General features: G+C 35.2%; 1 protein-coding gene across 1 annotated transcript in view; it reads left to right on the forward strand.

The window, feature by feature from the left end:
- Positions 1-18,167, forward strand: part of ASCC3 (activating signal cointegrator 1 complex subunit 3) — a 281,082-nt gene that overhangs the window by 108,232 nt on the left and 154,683 nt on the right. The window contains exons 11-12 of the mRNA XM_055713229.1: positions 3,566-3,730; positions 15,267-15,443. Coding sequence (XP_055569204.1) covers positions 3,566-3,730; positions 15,267-15,443 — 342 coding nt within the window. The remainder of the gene's footprint in view (positions 1-3,565; positions 3,731-15,266; positions 15,444-18,167) is intronic.

The raw sequence follows: 18,167 nt of genomic DNA on the forward strand, positions 1-18,167 counted from the left end.
CTCATGCACCTATACATGGTGGGGAATGACCAGCTGGGAAGCAGCTTGGCAGAGAAGGACCTGGGATGGCCAGTGGACACCAAGTTGGATGTTCTGATGGGGAGAAATGCTCAAATTTGGAGTTTTCACAAAGGTTTTATAAGTCTTTGCTCGCTCTCTGCGTCTGCTTTTCTCAGCCAGGGCCTTGAAGCATTATTCATAATTACCCAGTGGCTTTACCCCTTCCGTTGTATAATTTCTGTGATAAGAAACTGGTTTTGGTGCTAACACTAATTTGTACCATTTTTATACCTCACAGCACCACATTTGGAGGCCACCTAACTTGTCTTGACACTTTCTGGATTTTTTCAGTGTGGGATCTAGTGCAGCCATCTATTTTCTATTTGTACATTGTATACTCACAGATAATAGATTTTGTTTGAGAAGAAAATGCCATGAATCACTGTGTTGGGTTTACATTATCTGGTCAAATGTGAGATCGGATACTGATAGTATCTGGTCAACTGTTAATTTATGGGGGTTTCTGTAGTATTCTACCATGGCTGCTTGGAATATAGCAAATGCTGACTAGATGCAAACAATTGTTTTCTGGATAAACTTTTGTAGGAACTTACTACTATTATATTTGTTGTAGAAGCGTTATGATCTATTAGGCTGAACTGTGTGTCATCTTAGTGTTTTACTTCTGGAAATCTAAAGTTGAGAGAAAGCCCAGTCATAAAACATATTTACTATGAAAGAACTGATAGGGATCAGATGCATGTTTTCCTGTCTGATTGTAGACTCAACTCTTATTTGTGATGTGAAGTGTGTGTTCATTGAGTACTACATATTAACATTTACTTATTACTGCTTATTCTTTTTTTCTTTAAGTAGAATTACAGAAAAATATTATTGAGAGGAAAAATAAGAATGTAATACTGCTTTAAGAATCAAAGGCCTTGATACTAAAATTTGTATTGAAATAACCTTGGAACCAAAATCTGTCAGAAGAAACTAATCCGTGTGTTTGAGGGGAAGCAGTTGGCAATTAAGTTAAAAATACTTTGTCAAATCAGGTTATACTGTTAGAAGTAGGAAGGCAATTCAGAATTCCTATTTTGAAAGCTCTGTCATAGCCAAGTTTGGTCATCTATCAAGCATTTTTTTCTGTCCTCTTTGTAGGATAAGGTAATTTGAAATTGTTGACTGGAATTTAGTCAATGTCAGTAGAGTTTTAGAAAACAAGTGTGCTGTTCTCTAGATCCTGTCACAAGTTGATAAGCTTATTTATAAACAAGTAGTTCATGATCACTGTGTTTTCTTTTAGTATCATGCCTATTTATCAAAGCTGTTAGAAGTTTCCCCATTTTGCCAGTTCTTAATATCTTTCAATGATTGGTAGTTGAATTTTAAAGAAGTTTCATTTCAGTCAAGATAATCAAACAGTCCCTGTTCTCTTTCACTCATTAAAGCATTCAATTTGCTGTAGATGTCGCCTGAACAAGATTTGCCCAATTTCTAAACTTTTCTATTGGGACCTATGAAACAGCAAAATTTGAATTTTCCTTTTTATTTTCTGAGTGATTTTCAACTGCAAAGTAACCTTTATTTTAGTAGTACTAAGCTCTTTTTTTTTTTTTTTTTTTTTTTTTGTGAAATAAGTGATACTGTAAGGTAAGCTTTATGCCTGTCCCAGAAACCTCAAGCTTTTATAGGTGGTGATTCATTAGATTTGTTATGAGTAGGCAATAAATAATTGCCCATAAATCATAGTCACAACTTGCAGGCAAGTTAGATTGAGTTTCAGTAGATGAGATTCAGTTCTAGGTGGGATTTGTACATAGCAGTTGGCACTTAAATAGAAATTTATTTCTGTTGAATAGTGTATAAGAAATCTGCATTTCTATTTCTATTTAAAAAGGTGCTGAGAATTTTTTTGAGGGGAGCAGTGAGGTGCTTTATTTAGAGTGACCACTTTATGTCTGATTTTAGATTTTAAAATGCTGCTTTCTTGAATTCTTGTGTTAAGGTCATATGAAGTGACTGCTGCGTATGTTCTCATTGTGTGGAATGGAGGGTACTATGATTGTTTGGCAATTGACCAACCGTACCTCGGTTTTATCTGTTTGATAGTCTGTTACTTAGGGATTTATGCAAAAAGAGAAGCCATGCAAGAGCATGCGTGGCACCATAATAGAGACTTACCACAGATGTATCTGCATGAAACAGTAAAGTTTGGAAATTATCTTTTCTCGGACTCGTAGAAGTAGTTTAATCTGTTTTGCCAGTCCTGGGATCAAGATATCAATATGTACAACTTGAAATTATGCCTTAGGGAGAAAGTATTTCATAGGGAACTGGGAACTATTAGCTCAAGCTTAGGTATGATGAGGGTCTTAAGTATCTGCTGTGGTGAAGGTTATAGATATTTTATCACATAATTATTAGTTGGATGCATGCGTTACATTTGAGGTTCAGCAAGGAGAAGTGCCTGGTCCTGCACTTGGGTCACAACAACCCTCCACAGCGCTACAGGCTTGGGGAAGGGTGGCTGGAAAGCTGCCTGGGGGAAAGGACCTGGGGGTACTGGTCAACAGCCAGCTGGACATGATCCAGCAGCGTGCCCAGGTGGCCAAGGAGGCCAACAGCATCCTGGCTTGTATCAGAAACAGTGTGGCCAGCAGGACTAGGGCAATGATTGTCCCCCTGTACTGGGCACTGGTGAGGCTGCGCCTTGAATCCTGGGTTCAGTTTTGGGCCCTTCACTTCAAAAGGGCCATAGAGGTGCTGGAGCACATCCAGAGAAGGGCAACAGAGCTGGTGAAGGGTCTGGAGCACAAGTCCTATGAGCAGCAGCTGAGGGAACTGGGGTTGTTTAGCCTGGAGAAAAGGAGGCTGACGGGGGACCTTATTTACTCTCTATGACTGTCTGGGAGGAGGTTGTAGGCAGGTGGAAGTATGTCTCTTCTCCCAGATAACTAGCGACAGGACAAGAGGAAATGGCCTGAAGTTGCACCGGGGAGGTTTAGATTGGATATTAGGAAAAATTTCTTCCCTGAAAGGATGGTCAAGCATTGAGACAGGCTGCCCAGGCAAGTGGTGTTTTAAACACCGTCCCTGGAGGTGTTTAAAAAACACATAGGGTGCAGCACTTAGGGACATGGTGTTGTGATGGACTTGGCAGTCCTGGGTTAATAGTTGGACTTGATGATCTTAAAGGTCTTTTCAAAGCTAAATGATTCTATGGTTCTAAATGACGTGCATGATTATATAAAGAATTGATTCTGTATAGCTGCTTAATTGTTTTAATGTGAAAAATGTATACAAATGATGCACATTAGCTTGAAGTTATTAGTTGATATTTCCATATGGTTTTCCATGCAAAATCCTACTAATGGCTAACACATGTAGATGCAGCAAATTGTGTCTGCCTCTTATATAAAGCAGGTAAAACTTAAAATAGCTTTGTTAAGTTCTACGTTGCATTTACTCTACTGTGTATTAAAATATTGGGGTTTTTAATAAATTTAAATCTGATTTTTTCTTTGTGAATGCTTAATATTTCTTTTTTCTGCTCTACTAGATGCTTGTGACTACTCCAGAGAAATGGGATGTAGTGACAAGAAAAAGCGTCGGTGATGTAGCCCTCTCTCAGCTGGTAAAACTCTTGGTTCTTGATGAAGTTCATCTGTTGCACGAAGACAGAGGACCAGTACTTGAAAGTATAGTAGCACGTACTTTACGACAGGTAAGAGGCAAAAAAAAATGTTCAAAAGAATTTTATATTGGTCAAGAATAGATAGATGTCAGTGTAAAAGGAGCAATGCTTAGGCAGCTTGCAATTTATTTCATAGCTATTCTGTACTAAGAATGAAGAAAAATTTTTGACTTCTACCTTCTCTTCTGTATTAAATCAGCTACAAATTCCATGATCTATTACAGAGCTATTTCTTTACGATTTATTTACTTGATTTACCTACTGTACAAGTAAAAGCAAAATTAAATGTATTTAAACAAATAATAATCAGGTTAATTTTTTAACATAAACAAAATTGAAAATATTTTCTTACCAGAAATGCTGATTTTTAATAAGCAGTTTTCCTAGATTTTTTTCTTTTTAAGTAAGAGTAGTGTCTTAAATCTAGATAAAACTTTCAGTACTGCTAGAAAAATACTACGTAATTTGTACTTTAGCATAATTGGTCCTTTGTGTTTTTTTCCTCATGCTTTAGTGGTAGTTCCTAAATATCAAGATTTGAAACGGCAGAAGGAGAAAAGGATAAATTTGTGGGGTTTTTTTCTTAAATCTTGTACTAAAGAAGGATTCACAGTTAGGTGATAAAAAAGATTGGTCTCAATGGTGAGATGTGTGTTTACCAGAAAAATAAAATGTAGAATTTAGGGATGAATAAAAAGGATTAAATTAGGATAAATAATGGTAAGGAGAGGATAGAGTGCAATTTTTTTTTTTGGTCATGCAGAGCAAAAGTATGTCAATACAAATAATCTGTAACAAGTTAAAAATAAACACAATTGCTATTGTTATGGCTTTATTTGTAGCATGTTAAATGTTTAAAGCCTTTTAGCTTTCAAGATGCTTTTTGCTTGGTAAGACTACAATAACCTTGTTAAGGTGCTCTGAATCATCTGAATCCAGCTCCTCTAAGAACAGAACAAAATGCATGTCTGCTGTAATCCAGTACAGAAAATGTAAAGTTCCTGTGTAAAGTACAACATAAGTAATAATTGCTTAGAAGCTAAACTTGGAAAGATATTTTTATTTTTATTTTTTATGGAGAGTAGGGCTTTGTGAAGTTTAGACTACCTGGTTCAAAGGCACCATTGTGGTTTAACCCCAGCTGGCAACCAGGCACCACACAGCCACTTGCTGACTTCCCTCCACTACCCAGAGGGCTGGGGAAGAGAATCGGAAAGGAATGTAAAACTCGAGGGTTGGTATAAGAACAATTTAGTAATTCAAACAGAATAAAAATGAAATAATAATAAAACCAACAATAATAATAATAAATAACATCAACAGTTATAATGGAAAGGTAGGGGAAAGGATAAAATCCAGAGGGAAAGGGAGAAAGGAAAACAAGTGATGCACAGTACAACTGCTCACCACCCACTGACCGATGCCCAGCCAGTCCCCAAGCAACAATCCCCAGGCCCCAGCTAACCTCCCCCCTCCCAAGTTTACATACAAAGCATGATGTCCCATAGTATTTAATACATCTTGGCTGGTTCAGGTCAGCTGTCCTGGCTGTGTCCCCTCCGAATTCCCCATGCCCCTCCAGCCCTCTCACTGGCAGGGCCTGAGAAACCAAAAAATCCTTGGCTTAGTGTAAAGACTACCCAGCAACAACTAAAAACATCAGTGTGCTGTCAACATTGTTCTCACATCAGAGCAAAACACAGCACTGTACTACCTACTAAGAAGAAAGTTAACTCCACCCCAGCCGAAACCAGGACAGGCTCTGAAGCTTAACCTGCTTGATACAGTGTTTTTTTTTCTTAAATGGTTTTGATAACCTTGTTTTCCTTAGGTGTCCTTAAAGTAAAGCATCTCAGCTTTTAGCAGTGGCCATGATGGTCATTGTCTTCATGTCAGATTGCAAGACTCATTCATTTTCTAATGCAAAGTTTTGTGAGACTTCTAAGGTAGGCATCAGCTGTCCAAAATAGATGTCTAGAGCCATTGTGTCTGTCCTGCGTTATTCAGCTTGGCATCCTTGTTTCATTTGGACACAAATCTTCCATAGATCCTTTCCTTTTTGTGTCTGTCAAGCCTGTGCAGGTAACTTCAGGAATATAAAATCTGAGGCAATTATGTCTTGGGTACTGGCTCCTACATTTAGTGCATTTACTGTAATAAATCAGTATCTTACTTCAACACTTATTTAAAAAATAGCTTTCTAGAGTGCTTTAATCTTATAGAATTTCAAGGTTCGTTTTACCTACCAAGTTGGAGTTTAATTCATCCAGAATTGAAGCTACTAATTTGTAACCCTTCTGAAGTGAAACAGCTGAGAAGAAAAACAAAACACAAATCTTGAAATTAACTACCTCACCACCTTTCTGAAGACCCGTATTTATTCTAAGTTGTTAAGAAAGAGACCACTCTAAATCTTTACAAGCAGGTTGTTGAAGAAAGGGAAAAACTGCATTTTAAAAGTACACTAAAACCCCCACAGTTAAACAGAAGACAAAAGTACTTGTAGAAATATTTAGAGTTATGCAGTAGAAAACAATTCCAGACAAAAATATTTTGAATTGCAAGCGTCCCAGAGAGCTTGCGGACAAAGAAACAGGAGATGTTTTGTACAGCTGTTTTACCTTTATAATATGGAAACAATAATAAGAGGGTTAGTTTTAAAATTTAAAAAAGAAATTTTATACTGCAGCATCTGAGCCCACCTGGATAGCTCTCTGAAGTATGCAGTATACATCCATAACTAATTATGAAATTATTGAAACTTGTATGTTATCTCTTTTAGTCACCCAATAGATTTCTGATTTCAGAAGTATTTCACTGGAGTTTACTGAATATAGTATTACAGATGTTTTAAGCATAAAAAATCACATCTAATAATGTTTTAATTATATTTTGCAAAGGAAAAAATATTTGGTTAAAGTTCTTTGGTTCTGTGCTCTGCTTATAGTTCTGTTTTACGCATTTTGATAAAAATTCATAAATGTCTCTGGAGCAGGAACTAAACGCAGGATATTCAGCCTATCCCTGGACAATGTGCTGGTTTCGATGGTTCTGCATGAAACATCAAGCTCCTCTCCAGCCCTTCTGAAAGTAGTTCTAGAACATATTTTTCATTTATATTTATAAAAACATCATATTCATGCAGTATTCATGCAAACAAGAATAATTGTTCCATTTTTAAAAAACAAAAAAAACCTCCATTGACAACATCAGTCTAAAATATCCTTATGCCAATTACACCACTGCAGTAATTGCTGAAATGACCTATTTGTATACCGGTTTAAGATGTCAGAAATTGTTTTTCCTCTTTCAGAGTGGAGGGATTCAGAAAGTGATTAGACAACTAATTCAAACAAAAATCCATTGCAGATTAATAGTCACTAGATTAGACTAGGGGCTGTAGTAGCCAGGAGTTATGCTGGCAACTATCATTGACATTTTCCCAGTTTCTGTACTGTCCCTTTTGCCCACTGTGGGAGACAGTGTATTGAAGTAGTTGGATTTTTGGTCTGACCTGGAACAGTCATTTCTTAGATCACTTCTAGGGCAGAACTGTGATAAATGCCTTTGAATACTACTTCAGCCTTTTCAATAAATCACTAATAGCTACTCTAATAATTCTGTGTACCTATAATATACCTATTATACCTGTGTACCTATATAATAATTCTGTGTACCATCTGGATCATACTTCTCTAGCTTGTATGAGACTCTATTATGAGACAATGTCACAACTTCTGTGCAGGTCAGGATGTGTCGTGTAATGCCTTTTACATATTGCAGGGCTTGTTATCCTGTTTTATCAAAAAAGTCTATCTCCTGTTTTGTTGGAGCGTGTGAGGGTTTTTCTTAGATGGTGGATAATAGAAAAACAAATGTTTGGGGGTTTGAATTTTTTTTGGTCTTAAGAATTTAGTGTTCAACTAGCTGCTTGGGCCTACAACTGTGGCAGAAAAGAATGGCTTGAGATCCATTTTCATATGCTGTACAAATACATCCTGAAAACAAGAATATCCTGATGCATTACCAGGTCTGTCCTAGTTTGTACCTCAAAATACTTGAACTGTTGTTGTACTTTCCCCCCTCCCCCCCAGATGAACACTGAGTCACACCACTTACTGTAAGACTTTAACATGTTCATTTTAACTTATGGCATTTTTTAGAATCAGGGCGTTTTTTAAACCTGGAAGGAGCATATATATTGAAATTGCTGACAGTTGTACTAATAGCAGAAAGAACAGCATATTCATGCATGGTTGCACTTTTTAAATTCTAGAGAATGTTTCTGCAAGTGACTAAATTGATTTTGCTAAACATTTTGGTGGAAAAATTGCTTTGAGCTCTGTTACATACTGTAGGTATAACATCAAACAACTTCTTTGAATCCAATTTATATAGCTTTGATGTTTAAAGTTTGTCTAGAGCATAATGCAGATGTAGAACTGAAATGCTTAAACTTTTTAATCAAACTTTCCACACTTCTGTAATAGCTACTAAGCTTATTAGCTTGAAAGAAAAAAATTGTCTGCTTTTAAAGGACACTGAATTATTTTGTCATAATTATTCAGAGATTTTTATGACTTCTGTGCTGCTTACAGGTATTTTTTCACAAAAAGCATATTGTATTACACTGAAGTGATACGTGAGTTTTGATATCTTCTCTCAACTATGTGAATGATAAAGAAAGACCATAGTAAAAGATTTCTCAGATTTTGAGGAACTGAAGTTCCCATCTTAGACACACAAATATTGTTCTCATCAGTCTTACTCTTCAAATTTAAATTTCAATTGCTTCATGTTTTTGTATTAGATAAACAGAGTTGCTAGATAAATAATGGGCAGGACAATACAGCAGGATAAGCAATCAGAGAGATTTGTGGAGTGCACTGATGAAAGAACTTCCTCCTCCAGGCAGCAGAGGAGCCAAGGAGAGGTGCTTTGCTCTACCTCATAGTCACCAGCAAGGGAGGGAGGGGCTCATTGGGGCTGTGAACGTCTAAGGCAGCCTTGGCTGCAGTGACCATGAGATGGTGGAGTTGTTCTCCTTCCCCTGGAAGTTGTCACATTTCCTTTCTGAGCTTTCTTCACTCAAAAAAGAAAAATCAAGGCTGATAGATAATGACCTAAAACCAGCTGATCAGATCTATATATCTTGTGTCTAATGATAGCCCACTGTAGTTCCTATATATGTCTGTTGAGGTTAGAATGGCATTGGGCATTTCATTTCTCATCTTGAGTGACTGCTTTTAGTCTTTTGTCTCTTTGATATTCCTTATATAGGCTAATCAAGTTTCTCAGCATCTTCTGTTACAGGATAAACCAAACAAGCTTACTGAAGCCTTATACAATAATTTTTTTGTCTCTAATTATAGTGTTGTAGGACTTTTTTCACTGATGTTTGTGATTGTATTTTTAAAACATCAGCAAAACTGGGTATAAAACTTTTGTGTTAGTTTGGTTGCGGCACAGGCAGAGGTAGAGTGTTTTCCTCCTATTACTCAGTTCTGTCCTTTTTATATCCCTAAGAATTGCATGTACTTAACTTGCTCAGACATCATATTCAGACCTTGCATTCAGATGCTTGTTCATGAAGTCCTCAGACAAACCTCTTTATAGTCGCTGCAGGATTCACTTGTTGCTATGAGAATGTTTCCTGAGAATAGTCTTGTCTTGCAGCTGTGGCCTGTTTTAGAATAAGCTAAATTAAAAGACGTTTAGTTTGAATGGGACCATCAACCTAGATTTACCTGTGTGGCTGACACACACATCAGTTGTATTAATTCTGCCAATCACCTGCTCTTGTCACCAGTTATTTTTTTATTTACTGCATATCATGGATAAAATTATTGAATAGAGTTAGGCTTAGAAAGCAGTTAGGGGCGTCCCCTTTTAATTGCTGTTTTTCAATTATATATTCTTTTTAGAATCTGTCAGTTTGTCAGCTTGTGATAAATTTAACACATGTTTTCTTGTTATTCTGTGATGCTATTTTTAAACAGTGTGTTGTGCAGCCTTAAGTCGAATACATGAGTCTAGACCTAGCTTGTTATCTTTTCTGGCAACCTTGTAGCTGTGTAAAAATTACTTTTTTAAAACAAAATACTTCTTTAAAGCAAAACCTAACCTCCATTTGTTCAGAAAATGTTACATGTCAGATATTTAAATTAATCTTCAGCTTTTCTATTACTTTCAATGGAAGTGATGTCAGGAAGTCATTCTGCCTGTCATTTTTTATTATTGATTTGTGAACGTTTTTCCATTTTTGTGATATATCCATGGAGTTTAAAAGGTTATAGTGATTGTCACGTGTTTTATGTTCTTTCATAATATGGTAAAGCTGTTAAACTGTGTATTTTTTCTTTCTTAGTTTGGGAGCAAAACAGTAAGCATAGCATGAAAAGGCATTCTGTCATTCAAGAAAAACAGGCATGGCATTGTGCAGGTCTTAGAAATCTCTTAATAGGTACATTCAAAATGTCATTTCTTAAGGCAAAGTATTGCATACTTAGTATTTAGCTGAGGGAAAATCATATGGCTTCTAATAGTGCTTTCTGCATGGTTACATTTTTTCAGTACCTCTGGATTTTTAAATATGTTCTAAATGGAGGACTGAGATCACAGTATTTTCAGGGTTCACTGGAAGCATAGTAGAACTCATTTATAAAATTACTTAACTAGATGGTTGCCTAGTAACAAATGCATTCTGTGCACAGTGTTTGGGTTGTAGATAACGTCCGATGTAGAATCTTCAAAACAGTATTAGTAATTCCATTTTCACTATGTACTTTTGATTTTGCAGTTTTACTCAGTTTTCCATTTTTGTTCCTAAAGATAAGAAATTACCACCTATGTGGATTTATTGACAACTTCTTGATTCTTCATTAGACAGTTAACAAGATATCAATAAAAAGTAAACACTGGTGAAACATTCTAACAAACTTAGTCATTTTGAAACATGTTTAATTCTTTTTTTTTTAATGTTCTAAGGATTCCTACTTTTTTTTTTTCCTTTCTTCTCCTTTTTTTTGAACAATGGGAAAAACACGTATCTTGTGAGAAACTGAAACTTATAGCCATTCTGTGGGTAGGCTGGTATCTAACTAAAACTAATGTGAATCCTCTCATATGCAGTACTTCCCTGTTCAACAGTGGTATGAATGAACTTGGGAACCCAAGTTACAAATTCATCTTCTTGCACGTCTAGACTGAAAAACAAGAAATGCTTGTGTGTCATTTTCTGTGTATCTTGTCTTTAGTGTACATCTGAAGGGCATACAGGCTGACTGTAGAGGGTGTACTGAAGTAATCCTGGGTCATCTGAATATCAGATTAATTTCTAACAGTGGACAATTCTTCAAAGATCAGGATATGTAAACTTGTCTGCTCTACTTAATTCTGTGCTCAAGTTGAACAATCAGGGATGTGCATTCCAGCTTGGTTGTAATTCATTCTGTGAATGTGATATTTTAATATATGGAGATGGAACCAACTGCGAAGATCACAAAAGTTCAGGAAGAATTTTAGAAGTCAGACAAAAGAGTATCTCTGTGCATACTCTGTTTGCTCTCAAGTGATGGCTGTAATGTAATGAGATGATACGCAAATCTTAAAACCTATTAGGAAGAAAATGATCCTGCTGTGATCAGTTTACAATCCAGAGAGGCACTTCCAATTCCTGATCCTTTATCATTTACAGTGTAATTGCAGATGATGCTTGAGTGTGGAAATCAGTACTGGATAGCTGTATACGTAGAATTTCATGGTGTGATAATTGTGTTCTGCAAACGTGTATGGTGAATGTGCTGTCAATTCTCCACTTGCCGTCATTAATGCTTCTGAATTAGATATTCTAATTAGATATGTCAATTAAATATAGTTATGGCAATTTTATTTCTTAACTTCCAGTGTAACACCAGCATCAATAAAATATAGCAAAGCTTTCAGAGAACATGATGTGCAAACACTGTGACAGTTCAATTTTCCAAAGGTCTTATAAGTTCTAAATGATACTTATATTTTTACTGAGATAAGGACACATATGAAGATCAAAATGTTTGAGATTGTATGCCAGTAGTGAAGGAAATGCACTTGGCTGCTTACCACCAGCCAGTGATAGGGAATGTAAACATAAAATTTGTCATCAAAAATGCCTTTTCAGTAATTTTTACTGCAATTTCAGGAAAAGATTATATGTTCATAGTGTCTTATATATGAAAGCATGATCTTTAATTGGGACTTCTAGGACCAAATAAGTTATCCAGCACACAAAAAGTATTAATGTTTGAATGTACTCTATTTACAAAGGGTACACACAAATCTGCGCTTTCAAGATTTACTTTTCCTTAGAAGCATCTGAGAGCAAGACATACTAATCTTGCTCTTCAAGGGAAAGTCAGAAAAGTAGTTGAAAAATATATGCAGAGAACTCTGTTATAAAAATGTGTTAGAATACTAAAAGCTATTATGAAAAATTACACTCTATAGTGCTTGGATAGATTAATAATAAATAAATGAAACTGAACTATAATCACAAAGAAAATATGAAAATAAATAGTGTGTTCTGATTGCATATTCAGGTAATTTTGTTTTTCTGACTTTGAAGTTTAGTGCAGTTTTAGTCACTGCTCTTTGGATATTGCTGTGTATAATTAAAAGAATAAACAAAACTCATTCTGTATATGTATGTGATGTGCAGACACACAGGGTTTTAGTTTACAGTTTAAATTTGATAGGAGCATAAAATATTTGGGAGAATTGTTACATTTTGTCTGATGTGGTAAATTTACCTGGTTTTGTTTCTTGATTATTTTCACACACACACACACATATATATATTATTGATATTTTGTGTTGCTAAGTCAATATAAAAGTAGGTGCAAAAACCCAAATATTTTTTGTTTTAATTACTTTGAAAGAAGTTAAAGAAATTGATGGAATGACTTAGTCTTAATAGTCTTTATTTAATTATAAATAACAAAATGTTACTATAGAGCAAATGACATTATTGCCTGATTTCTTATAGCACTCTGACTTGATTTTTGTCCAAGTAATTTGTAAATTTTATATTTACAAGTTGAAAAGTTATGTAGGTGCTACATACATATGCAGAAATATATGTAAAGTATAATATAAAATATGCAAAAATATATTTTGTTTTAAAATATGCTGTGCACATTATTAATTTTAATTACTTGCTTGTGTTAACTCTCCGCTGCAGTTTTTATGCAGAGTTGTAATTCAGGGGTTTCAATCAGCTCCGTAACTGTAGGGCTAACTGCCAGATCAATGAAGTGGCTTCTTTTTACAGAGGTTTTGAAAGTGGCAGGTCTCGGTAAATTGTAACTGTTCTTTAGGCATCGTTTATATTTTGAAAGAAAACTCTGAACAAACAGCTTACAGTTAATTGCTATAAAAACATATACTTCCATGGTTACTAAGCACAGTTCTTGGTAATTGTTTAAATACTTGAAATGCTTTCCTACCTTCAGGTGGAACTGAGCACATTTTCAAACTAGTGCTTTCAGGCTCTTAGAAGATTTGAAAAAAAAATGTTACTGAATTTAGCAAAATCAATAATATCCTCCAGATTGGAGCTGTTACCCTTTCAGATATTGTGCTTATTGTGAACAAAGTACAGGAGAAATATATCAGCAAGTGGTTACTGTTCTTAGAGATTCAAGGCTTTTTTAAAAAAAAAAGTGTATAAACATTAAGGAAATTAAACTTCTGTTTTGGCTGCTGGTACCCAGGCGCTGGCAGCGGTGGCTGCAGGTGGTGCCTCAGGGAAAAAAAGGGTAAAAATACTGTGCAGGTGTTGAGGGAGAGATAGGAGTGAGGAAAGAAGTGTGAGAAACAACCTCACAGACATCAGGGTCAGTGCAGAAGGAGGCAGTGCACCAGGGGACTGAGCCAAAACCAAAACAAAAAACCCCAAAGAAATGAAAAGGAAAACCACCCACTCACCCTCCTTGGGGGTGGGGGTGGGGAAACACCAAAAAACCTAAACCAACCAAAAAAAAACCTCAGACACCTCAAAACAATGTAGTTGAGGTTGACTGTATCCCTTGCATCATCACATAATCCAGCTATAAAAAGATGTGTAAGGAATGATAATGCTTCTTTGTACTCTTAAAGGTAAATGCTGCTTTCGTTCCCTTTAGCTGGAAGACTTTTGACAATTAAATCCCTCCTTTATCCCAGTCATCTCAAAATCTGCATTTACATATAAGAATTTGTCATACATGGGCTTCCCTTTGCAAAGCTGCTCTTTGTGTAAGCGTAAAAGGGTCGGTAGGTTTTCTGTGTCATTTGGTAGGTTACATCCTTAGTTTAAGCATCCAAATTTTTGCCATGGGACATGTCCATTACGAGGCAAAGTATTGGTTTGCTTTGCTTGATGTCTGTACGGTTGTGGTGGGTGGCTTCTTTTGGAATTTGGTTTATTATTTTGGTGTGCTTGCTATTCACCAGCTCTGTATTAATGGTGTGGTGTATTTTATCTTCCTTAAGAATGCTTCCCATACACTTTTTAATGCTCTTTTGAAAACTTCTGTCTGCTTTAATTACATGGTACTTCCTTTCACTTTAACTCAAGCACCTGAATGATTTAAACATCTGTCTTCCAAGTGAAACCTCATATTGTTTTAAATAGGACTTAGCCAGGTTGACGTTACCAGCCTTACTTTTCATGAGACATTCACGAATTTAAGGCAAGTTGAGAACCTTGTATATGGCTTCAGTTATAGTGTCTAAAAAGACTTTTGATGAAAATTACTGTGAACTTTGCTTCTAAGTAATTATGCTAGTAAGAAAGTTGTGAGCCAGCCTACATGGCTCTCAGTATTCCAAAAGGAAATAGGAAAATTCTTGCATACTTGCCTTATTCAAGTCTTTTGGCTGGTTTCATTCTTTTTGACAATTCCCTGGAAATACATATAATATGCAGGCTTTTGTGGAACAGATTATTTTTTTGCAAAACACCTTTTTTTGCCCTTCATCGAATGGGAAGGCATATAATGCAAACATTTGGGCAAATAAAAATAAAAAAAAAAAAAAAGAAAAAAATGTCTCTATTACAGAGAACCAGAGTAGATTGTCTAAGAGAGCTGTAGAAATAGTTAAGCAAAAGCCAAGACTGAGGAATGACATGAATTACGTTCTTCTTTCTTTTCAGAATTGTGGTGTGATTTGGACTAAGGAAGAAATGATACCAAACTGGCTGTCCTAGTTTTGCCTATAAATGGGCATAATATAATGGACTATCCATTCTTAACAAAGCTGGTTTTACTGCTATTGTTCCTCCATGTCAGTTAATGACAAGTAACCGTTCAGAGAGCAAAGATACAACAGAATAGGAAGATGAATAAGCAAGACTTGATGGCATTGCAGTGTGCTCTCGTTTCTTCAATACGGGATAATCACTAACTCACATCTTTTGTTCACCTTTTGTATAAAGTATTAACTGCTTCTTTCACATTACTGTTTTCTGAGGGATATTTTAAAACTCTGTTTTTGATTTCTTGGCTTGTAACGTTTGGATCACATACAGGTTTCTGTTTTTAAATAGGTTGAATCTACACAAAGTATGATTAGGATTTTGGGCCTTTCAGCTACATTACCCAATTATCTTGATGTTGCTGCATTTTTACACGTCAATCCCTACATTGGACTCTTCTACTTCGATGGCCGTTTCCGACCTGTACCACTGGGGCAAACCTTTATAGGAATTAAGACAACCAATAAGGTAAAGTGCCATGAATGCCAAGGAAAGGGTTGCTTTTGGTTTGATCATGCTTCACGTATCTGTGTGTAGGGGGTACGGGCTTATTATGCTACAGGTGTTTCATGAAGCATATTTTCTTCTGTATAAAGATATACATAATTGAAAGGTACCTTAAGAATCATATTTTCTAACTTTATAATACTTGTAAATAGACTTTGTTGCAGTTGCATGCAATGGTATCTAGCTTTGCACTGCCTCTGCTTTGCTACTAAGTTTTGCTTGATGGAGAAATAATCATCCTCAATTGCAGAGTCACTGTAGCAGCTGATTATTCTCTTTCTCATTTCAGTTTTCCATTTGCTAGAAGCAGTGGTACTTCTTGTTTAGCTGAAAAGATGTTATAAGAAAATATTAATATATGAAATCTGGAGATAGATATGTGTATATATATTAATATGATGTGCATTAATACTAGTTGGATATAAGTTATTGATTAAAATAGTGTCATGCTCAACTATTAACTATTGTATGTGCACATTTGACAGAAAACACATTAAAGTAGTCCTTAAATAAGCTTCTTTACTCCTAGTGCTCTTGCTCTTTTTGGGAAGCATTAAGGCTATGGTAAAGTATAATATTCTCATTAAAAATCATAAGTGCAGTGCCACTTGCACATCTAAATTATAATTCTTCTTTAAATACAGGAATTAATACAAACACTTTTCCGTAAGATTTTCAATGCATCTCACTAGCTGGTAATTACAGTTTAAATAGCTTATTCTGCTATGATTTAATTTAATAGAAATCAAAACATTTTAAATCAAAACTTAATTTCATAGCTTAATTGATAATAGCTTTTTTCTCTTGTAAAAATGGACATTGCCTTTCTTACTAGGTTATTTAAGTAGTTTCATTCCATCTCCAGTGCAGGAAAAAAACTTATTTTGCATCTGTAGAGAGCCATTTCAAGTCTATACACGTAAGAATAGTTTACCATATGGTGCTTACCATGATTTGCATATTTTAACCTTCATTAATTGTTTCAAGTGCCTTTACTGTTATCTGCTGTTCCTTTTCTTTAATCTTTTCCTGATACTTGATTTGAATATGTAGTTTGTTTCCACTGTATGGTAAGAAAAAAGGAAAGACTCCATTTCTTCCTACTCACTTTAGAATGCATTTGTGATTTAAAAATCAAAGAAATACACAAATAATCCTATACAATTTGAAATTATTTTAAAAAACAGTAAGTTTCCTAAAAAAACATGAGGATATGAGGAAATAATAGGAGGTAGTAGTTATTCTGAAATGTGAGTACCTGGCACACCATTTTGATAATACCACAGCCAGGAGTTTTTCTTGTTGCTTTTCAGAAGAATGTTGTTAGAGATTTCATAGACTAAAATATATTTTGCAATCAAGATAATACACTTCATAGCAAATGAAAGTAAAAGTATTAAGCCTCTTTGAAAAAGGATTCTATTCAGGATATTACTAATACTAAAGCTGCCAAATTATTGCCAATATCAACGTCCTTCTGGTCTATATGACAGGAGGAAAGCAATGTAAAAACCCACAGAATCAAAAGCAGTTCTTGCAGAACATGAGCAAATGCTATCAATGCTATGTCTATATCCACAGTGGTGAGTTGCAAGGAGATAGAAGGCTGTTAGTTACTTAAGGTAGACACTTTGCCACAGCTTCCTGACATCCTTCATCTAAAAAAAATTCCCAGAAAATTGGAGCTGATTAGGGATTTGCATAATCACATGCAAACCGTGGGCAAGCTTTCAAAGGCAAGGACAGTGTGGTGTATTTAGAGCTTTCATGGCTAACCTCTATGCTTAATAAAAACTCTGTACATTGAAACTCTTAGAGCATATGGGACCAAGTCTAATGTTTGGCGGCCTCAGTTGGAGGTCTGTTAATGTTGGATATTTTTCTTTATGTGTGCTTATGTTTTGCTTTTTATGTATAGGTGCAAAGACTGCATAAAGTTATGTTTGTTTGCATGTATGTATGTATATATGTCCATATGTGTACCTATGCACTGCTCATGTATGTTTCTCCTTAATGATTTTCACTTATTATTTGAAAAAAATAGTTAGTTAAAATGCCCACCTCCCATTTTCAGAATAATTAGACTGGCTATTTGTCTCTTGCATGTATGTCCATATTGTCTCATCTTTTTATTATAATACTGGTATGATTCCAAATATGAATCTTCTTCTTCTCCCCCTAAAGCTATTTTAAAGCTGTGATTTTCAATTTTCAGCTACTCTAGATAACTCTTAACTACTGAATTTCCATTTTTTTGAATTTTTACATGCTTTTTGTCAAAAAAAAATGTGGTCAGAAAACATGAATGCGCAAATGAAGAATGAAGTGATTGTTCGGATTTTGAACTTCATTTAATGATTTTGATTTGTCAGAACCTTAATGCTGAGGTTCATTCAATTAGATGCATGCTATTTATATTGTGATGCATTAAAGAAATAGAAAAAAAAAGATCTTTAAGGTAGCTTGAAGAATACTTTTTATTTCAACTGAACTCTTTAGTTTGGAACCTTACTGAAACATTATATTTATCCATAATGGGAAACTCTGTATATCATATTCCTGCTGTTCCCCATGCATGACCCAACTATGAAAAAAATTTCTGTTCTTTATGGCAACAAAGCTGACAATCATTAATTTTGTGGAGATACATATATATATATATATGCAATGTAAAAACTTATTGTT

Source organism: Falco cherrug, chromosome 6, assembly GCF_023634085.1.
Source record: "Falco cherrug isolate bFalChe1 chromosome 6, bFalChe1.pri, whole genome shotgun sequence".
Classification (NCBI taxonomy): Eukaryota; Metazoa; Chordata; class Aves; order Falconiformes; family Falconidae; genus Falco; species Falco cherrug.